The 13,930-nt window shown below is 38.4% G+C and overlaps 1 protein-coding gene across 3 annotated transcripts in view; it reads right to left on the bottom strand.

Annotated features, from left to right (window-relative positions):
• JADE3 (jade family PHD finger 3) overlaps nucleotides 1-13,930 on the bottom strand; it is a 132,652-nt gene that overhangs the window by 24,617 nt on the left and 94,105 nt on the right. For all 3 annotated transcript variants that reach the window (XM_041741430.1, XM_041741429.1, XM_041741431.1), the window contains exons 5-6: nucleotides 5,405-5,595; nucleotides 1,950-2,161 (exon numbers count right to left, since the gene is read on the bottom strand). In XM_041741430.1, the coding sequence (XP_041597364.1) occupies nucleotides 1,950-2,161; nucleotides 5,405-5,595 (403 nt within the window). The remainder of the gene's footprint in view (nucleotides 1-1,949; nucleotides 2,162-5,404; nucleotides 5,596-13,930) is intronic.

Raw genomic sequence — 13,930 nt, 5'->3', positions numbered from 1 at the left:
AAGCAAAATCTGGTAGTTTTCGGAGCTTTTGAATTTCTGGAATTGTAAAGGGAGGACTGTGGGCCTATTATTATCAAATATATAAGTTCATATTTAATGATATTTCCTCTCCCACTAAAGGTGTGATGTAAATGCCAATAACTGGTAGAGTGAAGATAAATTTTTGAAGTTCACTCTTTTAAAGGAAACAAGTAAAATGAAGAAGATCCAATTGTCACAGAATAATTCTGAGTACCTTCTAATATAGAGAGATAGGTTAGATGGCCCAGGCAATTAAAATAAAGTCTTAAGCCCTGTTTTTTTTCCGCTCTCCTGTGTTACCAAATCATTGTTTTATTTATTTACTAAAATTTTTTTATTTTAAGTAATCTCTATGTCAAATGTGGAGCTCAAACTCATGACCTCGAGATCGAGAGTCACGGTTTACTGGCTGAGCCAGCCAGGCGCCCCACTGCATTATCTAATCATCTTAGTCATTTTGTAGCCAGAATGTTCTTTCTAAAATACAACTATACAACTGATAGCTTTCAGGGTTGATGGGACAAAACCAAAGTTCCTCAGTTTGTCAGCAAAGGTCCATCACCTGTGGCTCTTGTATTCCTTTCTACCCTCACTCTCCATCCTCCCCTACTCCACCCTGCTACCTTCCGCAGCTCTGAACAGCTCCAGATATACTTTGCCCATTCTCACTACTCTGCCTGAATATGTTTTCCTCTCTGCCTGAGCACACACTGCTGTTTTATGTGGCATTTAGATTCAGCTTGGATGCCACTTCTTAGAAGCTGTCACTGATCCCCATCCCTCCCATGCACGCACTTTCATAGCAGCATGGACTTTTATCTACAAAAACATCTGACATATTGTGCTAAATGGGCAGTATCCTTGTAGCCCTCATACCAGACTCTGATCACCCTGGGAGCAAAGACCATGTCTGCCTCTTCGTCACTGACTGTGTCTTCAGTATGTGGCACAGTCCTGGCACATGGGATGGTGTTGCATACCTATTTGCTAGATAAATTAATGAGGTAAATGAAACACAAAACAGGTTCAGAAAAGTGAAAAATTTCTTGGGGTAAGGGAATTAAAGGAAAGATTTAAACCAAATCTTGGAAGTCATGTGTGTAGATTGTTCATACATGGAGAGGTGGGAGAAAGCATTTTAAATTGGAGTATGGCTGAAACATGGGACAGGACAGAGTCAGGAATAGTAATCACTGCCCCCTAAGGTGAACTTATTTCGCAGGAGCATAGGGCTTATGGGGGAAGGGAAGAGCTGAAAAAAATGCAGATATCATTATCATCATCATCAATTAAAAAGGCATAGTGGAAAAAAAATAAATAAAAAGGCCTAGTGGTAGAATGGATGACAAATCATTAGCTGTAAGAACTTAGGTAAAATCACTTCATCTTTCCTGGTATTATTTGTAAAAAAAAAAAAAAAAAACAAACTGAGTGGGATGTTCTTTTACAGTCCTAAAACTCTGATCTTTAAAAGTGTAGTGGACTCAGCTTCCTTGGGAGGACTGGAGAGGGCTCTGGGTGCTAGGATAAAGGGTCTAGATTTACACCTGTAGGAAGTATAATCTCATTAAGGTTACTGACTATGAGTGTAATGTAATGTAACAGGGATTCAAAGAGAGAGTACCAGGCAGGCAACAAGGAGACACCCCAGGGGACTATAAAAGTCTTAAATAAGTCAAACTCAATGGCATGGGTATGAAGGGACACAATAAAGGTCTAGGTTTAGCTCCTGTGGTATAGTTAGTAAATCGGTCACCTTGGGGATCATAAGTACTGTTTCTAAAGGAATTACTGAAGAACAGCCAGGCCAAATCTTTATTTTCCCCCTTATTAAATGTAAATTGCTACCCAGATATGGGTGCTGGAGACCACTGCTGAGCTTCAGAAAGGCTGACCGTGGGGAGGTGGCAGTCTCCACTCTCACTAACCTGATGCACACAGATGTTACACTTATCACAGAACACCATATCATTCCCTTCTTCACTGTCTGGAGACCGGCACACATCACAGATCACATCTTCATCGTATTCTATGCCTAGTCCTTCCTCTGTCTCAATAGCATGGTTCATATTTTCATGGCAATGGCGTTCCAGGACTTCTACTGTCTTTTCCATAAGATTCTCATCAACTGGCCCATAACCTGCACAGAAATACAAACAATCAATCAACCCATCAGTCAGCTGTCATTTCCAAATCACCTACTGTGAGCCAGGTGCAGGGACGGAGGGATTCTGAAAGATAAGACCATCTCTTCCTTGACTTAAAACAACTGTATTTCAAAGAATCTTTTACTAGGAGCTATTCTAATATTTATCTATCATCACATATTAGCGTTTGACACATGAAAGGAGAAATACACTTCACCACATTCCTTGTAAGATGTATTACTGATTTTTCAGTTTTCTGTCTATATCCTAACAAGTCTCCTCCTAAATTTGTTTTTTTTTTTCTCTTATTCCCACTGAGGGCAAACTTCCACTGAGCTTTATAATTTTGAACACTTTAATTTATAGAATAAGATAATTAAGGTCACATAATTATTTGAACATAAATAATAATGCATTCTTAGCAAATCAGTCCCGATTGCACATATATCAGTTACAACATTAGGAATTTTTCATACAAAATGGTATTAAGTCACAAAAGTGAATTCTACATACTGTCATACTGTGTATATCATTCTACATACGAAATATTTTGTTTTACAAAGCTGACTTCTAAAAATATCCAATAATATTTTTCAATGGCAACTATATATAACATAAATCTATTACATTCATAAAAGTCTAACTGCAAATTTTGAAATTACCTTTTTTTGCCTGATTCCCTTTCCTTCAATACTTTTAATTTTTCTTAGTCTTCTAATCTTAATAAACCTAACTAAAAGATTCATATGGTGGGTACTGGCAACAAGTAAACATATTTATTTTTAGGGGACTAATGTTTTTGTGAGAATACATATATATTGAACAGCTTGTAAACTCAGGAATAATTCCTAAAGTGATTCAAAACAAATTCACCCAAATATTCCACTCATTTGTTATATTAAGATATACTAGAAACTCTGGAATTCCATATAAACTACCTTTTTAGTGTTGTAGATACTTATGAAAGCAAATACTACCTAAGTAGTATCTTTCATTTTCCCAGCCAAGACAAATTACACATTTCTGCATCCTGAATTGGAGGACAGTGTCTGATTATAGGAGCACTTAGATTCAAATTCCAACTTGACCCCATGTTGGTTATGTAAACTTTGACAAGTTATTTATCCTCTTTAGGGTTTAGTTTTCTTATCTATAAAATGAGGACCATAATACAGACTCACGGATTTCTTGTGACACTGAGATGAGGTAATGTTTGTACACTGCTTAGTATAGTGCACTATATATATATATATATGTATATAGTAAGCACTCAAGTTTTTAAAATTTCTTAATCTGAACCAAAATAAATGTTTAATTTAATGTTGTTTTTCAAAGTTTATTTTAAGCTCTTAGAAGTCTTACTACAATATCATTTACCAATATCATTTACTCTAAAGAGTAAAACTTGAGATAAGGCAATCCTCTTTTAAAACTCGTCCAAGCCTAAATGCAGTGTGGTGTCCTGAATGGGATCCTGGAACAGAAAAAGGTCATTAGTGGAAAAACTGGTGAAATCCTGATCAAGTCTAGAAGTTAGTTAACAGTAATGTAGCTGTGCTGATTCCTTAGCTTGGACAAATGTACCATGTTCAAGTAAGGTGTTATTAATATTGGGGGGAATTGAAACCATGTGAGGGGTATGCGGCAATTGTATAAAATGTACAACTTTGGGGCACCTGGGTGGCTCAGCGGTTGAACATCTGCTTTCAGCTCAGGTTGTGATCCTGAGGTCCTGGAATTGAATCCCGCATCAGGCCCTCCACAGGGAGCCTGCTTCTCCCTCTGCCTCTCTCTATGTCTTTCATGAATGAATAAATAGAATCTTAAAAAAATGCACAACTTTTCTCTAAATCTGTAACTATTCTAAAATAAAAATTTCATTTAAAAAATCATCTGAAAAAAAAAAATCATCCGGAGGGGATTAACTGCAAAATACCAAAGGGTCCTCTTCATAAGGTTGTGTCATGTTGAGGACAGCCCTGTAATGATCATAATGTATATGGATGTCACATGGTTCATAAACACAACTGCACACTGAGCCATCAATCCATCTGACTACGGTCTCATACTCTGATTTTCCCCCTCTGCTAGTCTTTTATTCCCTTCCCTTTGTGGTTCTCACCCTACACTGACATCTCTTCTCTCCTCTTAGAAGGCAGAGTAAGAGAAGACATAAAGCAGAAAGTTTTAAAAAGCAAGAAGTACTAGTTACTGACAGAATAACTACCACTATCCCACCAAACTGGATTTAATACAATTTTAAGTTTTCATTCATAGGTATTCAGATAGCAACCTCAAAAGAAAGAAAGAAAAAAAGTGAGGAAAGAAGAAAAGTAAAACCATTGAGCTTTGTACTAACAATGTACAAAGGTGATTCAAACAAAGATGAAATAAAACTTATGCTTCACTACAGCATATGGAGACTTAAAAAACCACCCACAGTTCCATAGGACCACTTGGACCTAAACGCTGCTGAGACTGAATACTGGTCAAAGAGCAGACCAATGTATGTAGGAATAAAGTGAGTTTCCTTCCAGCCCAGTATTTCCCAGCATTGCTGGTCTGGTACTGTAGTGCATGCATTTACTTTAAAACTATTATTAAAAAAACAAAAAACAAAAAAAAAACAAAACAAAAAAAACTATTATTATGTTTACTTCCAAGAATCTTTTGTAAACTGCTTTGGGGATGTTTTGCCCTAAGAGTGCCATTCTTCTGGCAGGAAAATTTTAAGGCTTGCATTAAGGTATGCTGGTCACATCAACATGTCAGGTGCAGTGGTGCTGCCTCATGCTAAAGTTAGAGCTTCTCTTCATCTGGCAGAGATGGCAGAGGTGTTGCTGTCCCTGGCCCTGCCCACTGATCAGAGTGCTTTTCAGGGGTTAGCCAGGAATCAGCTTCAGAATCCTCTTTAACCAGAAGTCCAAACAGCCATGACCACTCTCACAATCAGAGTTGGAAAACAATCTTATGAAACCTACATGCCATCCCTGATCCATGCTTCACTATGAATAAGGAAATAAAAGGTCAGATTTAAATGTTATTGCTCCATTTCAGTATATTTATGCATTGCAAGAAATGCCTCATTAAGGTAATATCAAAGAGAAAAAAATAAACGAAAAGGCCAGAAAAGAAAAGAAGCCACAAGATGAAAGAAAGTTATATGGTCCTGACAACTTAAAAAATAAATCACAAGTCAAGTTAAGGAACAACTTACTAGTGGGAAAACAACTCACCCATTTCTGCGAGATCTTCGTTGAGTTCCTGGAGCCAGAAGATGTCCATGTCGTCTAGGTCATAGCGACACACAGATGCTGCCAATTCCATGATGTTGATGTAGCCAGGTTCTGTGGTTTCTGAGCTGGAGCAGTGGATGTACTTCCGGGGCCTCATAAACAGAACATCCTTTACCTTCTCGGCTACAACCCTAGAAAAGTGAAAGAAAGATACTGATAAGTCAACAAATGACAGATTCCAGGCACTGACTAGGTGGGACACAGTAGAGTTGAATGCTCTCTTTATCCATTGTGGGGGAGGTCCCTGCTCTGCCAACTGAGAGGTATGGCAGATCCCTTTCTAGAAAGTAAATGGTTCTACAAATTCAGTTTTGTCATCTGCTGTGAACAGTCTGAGCTAATGTAATGTTTCACTTACCCTCATCACTCCACGGTCCCTATTGCCATTCATTCTAATAAAATATTGCAGTGTGTATTCTTGGTGCAAAAGTCACCACATTTGGTTAGAAAGGGAGACTGAGGAAGAGATGATTCCTGCACATAGGCACAGCCAGATTCAATACTAAAGAATTATTTTAGCTAAACTCATGATTTTTTTTTTTTTTTTTTTTTTGCCACGGAGGCAATACTGGATGGTAAAGAGTACAGGCTACAGTTCACACGAGCCTGTTTTTTCTGCCACTTACACAGTGATCTTGGGGAACTGCTTAATTTCTGTAAGGTTCAGTTTCCTAGCTAAAAAGTGAGGACAGCAGTCATAATCTCAAACTTGTAGGGCCGTTACGATAATTACACAAAATAAAATATATAAAGTGCTCAGTATATAGTAAAAAACAGATGTTTAATAATATTATTGTTGTTATATTTCTTATTATTTTCACTATTTAGGTAGATGAGGTAAAGCCAAGATGCCATGGACTTATACAAACTCCAGGCATATTTCTTAGTCATAAATGATAGTGACCTTAAGTCCAAGCCAGGGTAACAGGACAGGATAAAAGATTCCTGTCCTTCCATCAACTTCTCCAGCAGGCCTGAGCACCTCCATATTTCCCCTCACCCCTCCTGACACCGAGGAGCCTAAGGCAAGGAAACAAGCAAGGGAAGAAAAAGAAGTTTCTCATATCAAAATTTATTCTACAGTCAATGTTTTATTTTTATTTTATTTTTTAAAAGATTTTATTTATTCATGAGAGAGAGAGAGAGGGGCAGAGACAAAGGCAGAGGGAGAAGCAGACTCCATGCAGGGAGCCCGACATGGGACTCGATCCTGGATATTCAGGATTAAACCCTGGACTGAAGGTGGCCCTAAACCGCTGAGCCACCCAGGCTGCCTCTACAGTCAATGTTTTAGATACTGTACAAAGCACCAGAAAATATAAAGAAGAGGAAATCTGGATTCTTATTCCCTGGCAATTTTATTTTTTTATTTTTAAAGATTTTATTTATTTATTCATGACAGAGAGAGAGAGAGAGACAGACAGACAGACAGACAGACACGCAGAGATACAGGCAGAGGGAGAAGCAGGCTCTGCAGGGAGCCCGACGCGGGACTCGATCCTGGGTCTCCAGGATCACGCCCCAGGCTGAAGGCAGCACCAAACCGCTGGGCCACCGGGGCTGTCCCTCCCTGGCAATTTTAAAGAACAGAGTGGGCCATCTAAAAAAAGAGAGAGAGAGAAAGAAATAGATATATGTATCATGGATAATGAAAATTGTTTCCCTAGAAGGCTTCTGGAGCCAGTTTCTTTACTAGAGAGTCACTACATATGTAGAAGGATTCATAAACATGAATGTTTATGAATTTGAATTCATATGAATACATATAAGTATACAGAAGCATAGTCCATCTTGTAAATATACAGTAAATATTTCTTCCTAAGCATTCTTCCAAAAGGTTATGATTCTGCATAGCGTATGTTGAATAAAGTTAATAAAGTTAATAACTACAAGTACATTTTAATTTTTCTACCATTTGGAGTTTTTAAAGCCAAAGGCAACAAATATTTGAGAAAAAAAACAGAACCCTAAAATATCAATTGAAGCTAAAAATTTGGGAACTGCTGACAGAGGCCTGCTTCCAACTGAAATGAACCCAACTTAAAATGACAAGACATGCATATGAATTCTCCAGAGACAATGAGATTAAATATGCTATGCTTATCTGGTGCATGGCCTATGAGGTAATTATAGAATACTTAATTTTTTTTCAAGATTCATCTTGTTCTAAAAGGAGGAATATTTTGCCAACTATTCATATCAATTGTCTCAAATCCTCTGTGGAACAAGGTAGACTATAAATGTTCTTGAATTAAACCAATGTTTATTAAACTTCTGGAAGAAACTTCAGGATAGGCAAACACACACACACACACACACACACACACACACACACACACTTATTTATTTAAGTAATCTCTACACCCAACGTGGGGTTTGAACTCATAACCCCAAGATCAAGATTCACATGCTCCTCTGAGCCAGCCAAGTGCCCTGAAGGCAAATATATTTTAAATAAGACATAAAAGCCATCAGCCATAATGGAAGAGATTTTAAAACTTCTATTTATCACCAGTATTATATAATAAACTCTTACAAATCAATTAGAAAAAGACCGACAATCCAATTAAATAATGGGCAAGAAACTTGGATACTTCACAGATAAGGCTATACAGATGGTGAGAAAACTTTTTAAAGGTTTTCAATCTCATTAGCACAGAAATGTAAATCAAAATCAAAATTACTATTACCTACCAGAATGACTAAAGTTGGAAAGACTGACCAAAAACTGACATTAACTTAAGTGTTTATAAGGAAGTGGAGCAAACAGATCTCTCCTACCCTGCTGGTGGGAGTGCTGAATTGGTATAACCACTTTGGCAAACTACTTAGCAGTAGGTATCACAGCTGAATATCACATATCCTAGGACCTAGTAAACCCAATCTGGGGAATATACCTAACAAAACAGTATATGTATACTAAAAAATTGAAAATGTCTATATTAGCTGAAAAAGGGAAGCAATCCAAATACCTATCAAGATCAGAATGGATAAATAAAATGTGGTATATTCACACAATGGAATATGACATAGAAATGAAACTTAATGAACATGGATAAATCTCACCACCATAATGATGAACAAAACAATCTAATCTCAGTATGAAGTTCAAGACTGACAAAACTATCACCTATGGAGAGGGTGGTCAGTTTGGGTATAAACAGGAGGGCTTTTGCAGTGTTGGTAACGTTCTATTTCTCCATTTGGGTGGCAGGTAAACAAGTGTATTCAATTCATGAAAATTCGCTGAGTTATAGAGTTATGCTCTGGTTACTTTTCTGTGTGTATATTACACTTCAACGTAAAATTCATAATGATAATGATGACAATTATGTCATGTCAGTCATCTTTTCATATGTATCTTGAAATAAAGGTTTGAATCTAAGGACTGAATCTATGACAGTAAAAGTATTATAGACTTAACCAGTAATACTAAAGGCAAGGAAATGCATGAGTAAAAGGTGAAGTTAATTCAAATTTTTTTTTAATTTTTTATTTATTTATGATAGTCACAGAGAGAGAGAGAGGCAGAGACACAGGCAGAGGGAGAAGCAGGCTCCATGCACCGGGAGCCTGATGTGGGATTCGATCCCGGGTCTCCAGGATCGCGCCCTGGGCCAAAGGCAGGCGCCAAACCGCTGCGCCACCCAGGGATCCCCAAGGTGAAGTTAATTCAAATCTCACAAGGAGAAAGTTTTGTATTTATAATAATAGAGGGGAGGGTCTATGAGAATTAGTGAAAAATATTACTTTGGGATTTTAAAAAACGCAGCTTTAACATCTTCAAGGACGTATAACACTGCTATAGCTGGGGGAAATTCCAGGATTATCCTGGGGTCATTTTCTTCTCTGGCCAATATATCCTAGGTATACAGACATTCTTTAAATGGTCACCAGACCAAGTGATCAAATCAGCAAAAGCTCACAAGTCCAGAGGTATGAGCAATTTTGCTAGGATGATGTTTAGTAAGTACAGTTTTTAATTTGGATGCCTGAACGTTAATGAATGTTGTCATAACTTTCTGGGTGACTGACCTTCGGTAAAAGGACCCACAATCACATCTGCTTAGCTCCATGGGAAAAAGGCCTATCCATCTGCTCCCAGGGTAGGCCAGCTACCTCTGGCCCATGTGAAAACTGCTGTGACACTGAGGAGGCAAGGCAAGGAAGCTGTAACCACTCTAACTTGACCTGTGGCCTCCTACTGTATCTTACGCACAGTGAGTCTTCAGTATGTCTTTGGTTGATCTAAATATCTGGCAGGGAGAGACTATGTTTCATTTCCTAATGAGTAGATTGGGATCATTTGTGAACGGCACAGAAAATGCACAAATATCATATCATTATGAAATTTTTAAAGGATTGAAATAAATATCTTAAAATCGATCTAAATAGGAAGCCCCTGTAATAATGTCTTTAGGAGTAGTTTCCCCAAGTTTCCCCTTGTTAGTCTTGCCACTCTGGGATGACTGCCTTCTCTACAAAACTCCATGTCTCACCTATGAAACAAAGGACAATTATAATTTCGGTGATGGCTGGTATTTTCAAAATCTCACATGCTCTTCCACAATGTGACTATGCTACTCTCTTATCAAGTGGTGAAATATATTTCTCCTCTTGAATCAGGAAAGGCTTGTGACTGCTTCCACCAACTGAATATGGCAGAAGTGATGATATGAGAAGTGCGAGGCTGGGTCATAAAAGGGAATACAGCTTTCACCTCGTTGGCTGGAACATGTGTATATGCCTGAGGTCTATAAAAAAAGTCTGCCTGTGCTGAGATTTTTATGCTGTCAGGAAATCAAAACACATGGTGAAGTCATGTACAGTCTATGCCATCCCAGCCCAGGTGACAGACATGTTAGTGAATAAGCCTTTGGACGACTCTAGCCCCCAGCCACTGAGTTACCCCCAAATTTCAAGCCTTCCTGGATGAGGCCCTAGGTATCATACAGCAGAGACAAGCCACTCCCACTCTGCCCCATGTTAATTACTAACCCACAGAATCCATGAGTATGATAACATAGTTGCTTGAACTGCTAGGTATGGAGGCAGTAGTAAATGGGAAAACCATCAAAGGAATGCTTTGAATTTTAAGATATGTGTATGAAAGTGGTTCTTACTGATTCTCATAATTGAAAGCAAGGATGGGAGGCTTCTGCAGCATGGAATAGAACAGGAAAGGAGCTGTGGGGAGAATGGGGCAAGATGAGCAGGGGAGGTGAGGAAGACATGATGAAATGGTGCAATGCAGTGGGAAGTGGGCTTGGGCTCCCATTTATCATCAGGGCCATTCTTCCTTTGACTTACTATATGGAATCTGATTATCTTTTGAAAGTGGGTCCAAGAAGTTCTCCTTTAAGACTGAATATGGGGTATGAGGCAATGAAGAATCAAAGATGACTTAAAGAATTTTGGCCTGAAAGACTGAAAAGACAGTTACAGCAGGAAGAGTGGATTTGCCATCAGTTAAACATGGGAAACTACAGGTGGGACTAGTTTGGGCCGATCAATAGTTCAGTTTGGGGTATTTGTTTTTTTTTTTAAATTTTTATTTATTTATGATAGTTACAGAGAGAGAGAGAGGCAGACACACAGGCAGAGGGAGAAGCAGGCTCCATGCACCGGGAGCCCGATGTGGGATTCGATCCCGGGTCTCCAGGATCGCGCCCTGGGCCAAAGGCAGGCGCCAAACCGCTGCGCCACCCAGGGATCCCCAGTTTGGGGTATTTGAAGTCTGAGATGCCTACTGGACAGCCAAATGGAGGTGCTGAATTGGTAGTTATATGTTTGAGTCTGGAGGTTAGTGAACAAATAGTCCAGTTAGTTCGATGTTTACATTCCAAGGATAACTAGGGGCCTGTCTGAATATCTAGTTATTCCCTCTTTCAGTATCATTAGTGATTGATGATATACTATTAAGTGAAAAAAGCAAGTTATAGAACATTCCCACTTATTTATATATACATAAATACATGTGCGTGTGTATAAGCATATATACACTATGTGGTTAATGTTTCACATTCTGATTCCTTTTTGTTTTTACAATAAGTCAACAATTCACCTATAATGTTAAAAATATACACATACACACAGTAAATACATCAACTACTTGCCCATCATACAAATTATAACGCATACTTCCTTTCAACCAAACATGAAGCACTGTTTGGAACCTTACTGCAACAGAAACTAATTTAAATATACAAATGAAAACCTAAAACAAACAAAAATTGATCCACGCTTGTTTATTATTGACTAGTATAAGAAAAACTACCCACAGTTTACCTAAAAACATGTAATGAAGTTAACACCATCTTTATTTGTTGAACTTGCTTTCTCAAAATTCCTTGTGGTAGTCAACAGACTTACCTAAACAGCTGTGGCTTACAGTGCAAACTGGCTCTGTCATTGTCTATCCCTCCCCTCAATCACCACACACACACACACACACACACACACACACACACACACACACACACAAACTACACTATAGAGACAAGATAACTGCAGAAAGGACAATGCAGGAGAGGGGAAAATCTGGGGAAAATCCTAGCACTCCATCCCCTCCCGCCAATCTACCTCTATAACCCTCCACGCTGTCTGTCTTCCCTTGCAGACTGGATTTAGAATTTTGTGGGAAGAGAAGGGAGTAGAAATGGACCTAGTCGATAGAGGAGCCACTCATAAAAAGAACCTGAGTCCCTGAAGGACCACATGGGGCAGAGGGGACTCACATCCCAACCTACACTAGATGGGTAAGAAACAGGAAGGACCTTCACTGTGTTAAGATGCTGAGACTTTGGGGGATGTTTGTTATAGTAAATGGCCTATCTTGACTAATGCAAAGAAGGATTTGTAAAGTTATTTCCCAATATTTTCACGTATGTTTTAACATAAATAACTACAGTAGTCCCCCTTTATCTGTGGTTTCCCTTTCTGTGGTTTCGGCTACCCACAGTCAACCGTGGCCTGGAGGCAGATGGTCTTCTTATGTATCAATAGCAGCCAAGTCAATAGCAGCCACATGTTATGTCACAGTGCCCAGGTCATTCACCTTGTTTCATCACATAAGCATTTTATCATTTCATATCATCACGAGAAGGAGTACAGTAGAGTAAGATATTTTGAGAAAGAGCACATTCACATAACTTGTATTATAGTATACTGTTATAATCATTACATTTTATTAGTAATTATTGTTCATCTTTTATTGTACCTAATTTATAAATTAAACTTTATCATAGTGCGTATGTATAGGAAAAAACATAGTATACACAGGGGTTGGCACTATCCACAGTTTCAGGTATCCACTAGGGATCTTGGAACATATCCCCTGTGGAATGGGGGGTGGGAGAGTACTATACTGTAATGCATTAGATTTAGTCTTAAATTTCTCTAACGGATTTATATTTTAGAATATTTTCTCTAGAGAAATGAGATTTCTACCAGTAGAAAAGAAAGTAACTAAGCAATTAGGTTTTAATTTTGCCAAAACTAACATGGAAGAGCCAATTCAAAATAATGTATTAGAACATTTTTGACATTCTGATATTGTTTATATCCTATTGTGAACTGCTGTTTAAGAGTCTTTTTTCTTAAATTATTTATTCATGAGAGACCACAGAGAGAGGCAGAGACACAGACAGGGAGAAGCAAGCTCCTCACAGGAAGCCTGATGCAGGACTCGATTCCTGGACCCAGGATCATGCCCTAAGCCAAAGGCAGATGTTCGACCACTGAGCCACCCACTCTTCGGTGTCCCAAAGAGTCTTTATTAAAAATCTTTAGCATAGAATTAAGGAATATCATCATGCTCTTGATGTTCAGTGATTTATGATTTTTAAAATTTGGAAGGTGGGAAGAATCTTTACAACTGAATAATAACATTTCTTCTTTATATGAAAGTAATACATGATCACTGAAGATATTAGCTTTAAATTTAAAAATGATTATTGTAAGGTCTGGTTATAAAACATTTACATTTGCTTAGATTTGGCAGTTATGTCAGAAGAAAGCACTTCGGGGGCAGCCCAGGTGGCTCAGTGGTTTAGCGCCGCCTTCAGCCCAGGGCATGATCCTGGAGACCCGGGATCGAGTCCCACATCAAGCTCCCTGCACGGAGCCTGCTTCTCCCTCTGCCTGCGTCTCTGCATCTCTCTCTCTCTCTCTCTCTCTCTCTCTCTCTGTCTCTCATGAATAAATAAATAAAATCTTAAAAAAAAGAAGAAAGCACGTAAAAAAAAGGAACACAAACCGTGTTCTGTCATACAGTGTGGGGGAAAATGAACATATTTAGACAGAGTGAAGTGTAAGTAGAGAAATCAACATCTCAGTTCAAAGTAGGAAAAAATTCCTGAAAATTCACTTTGGTAGATTTGTGAAAGTGGGGATTTAAAAAAAATATAACTGGGATTTCTTGGTGATTCAAGAACTGTTTTCTTCCACAGCAGCCAGGCTTGTAAG

Source organism: Vulpes lagopus, chromosome X, assembly GCF_018345385.1.
Source record: "Vulpes lagopus strain Blue_001 chromosome X, ASM1834538v1, whole genome shotgun sequence".
Taxonomy (NCBI): domain Eukaryota; kingdom Metazoa; phylum Chordata; class Mammalia; order Carnivora; family Canidae; genus Vulpes; species Vulpes lagopus.
This window is presented reverse-complemented; position numbering and strand designations above follow the sequence as displayed.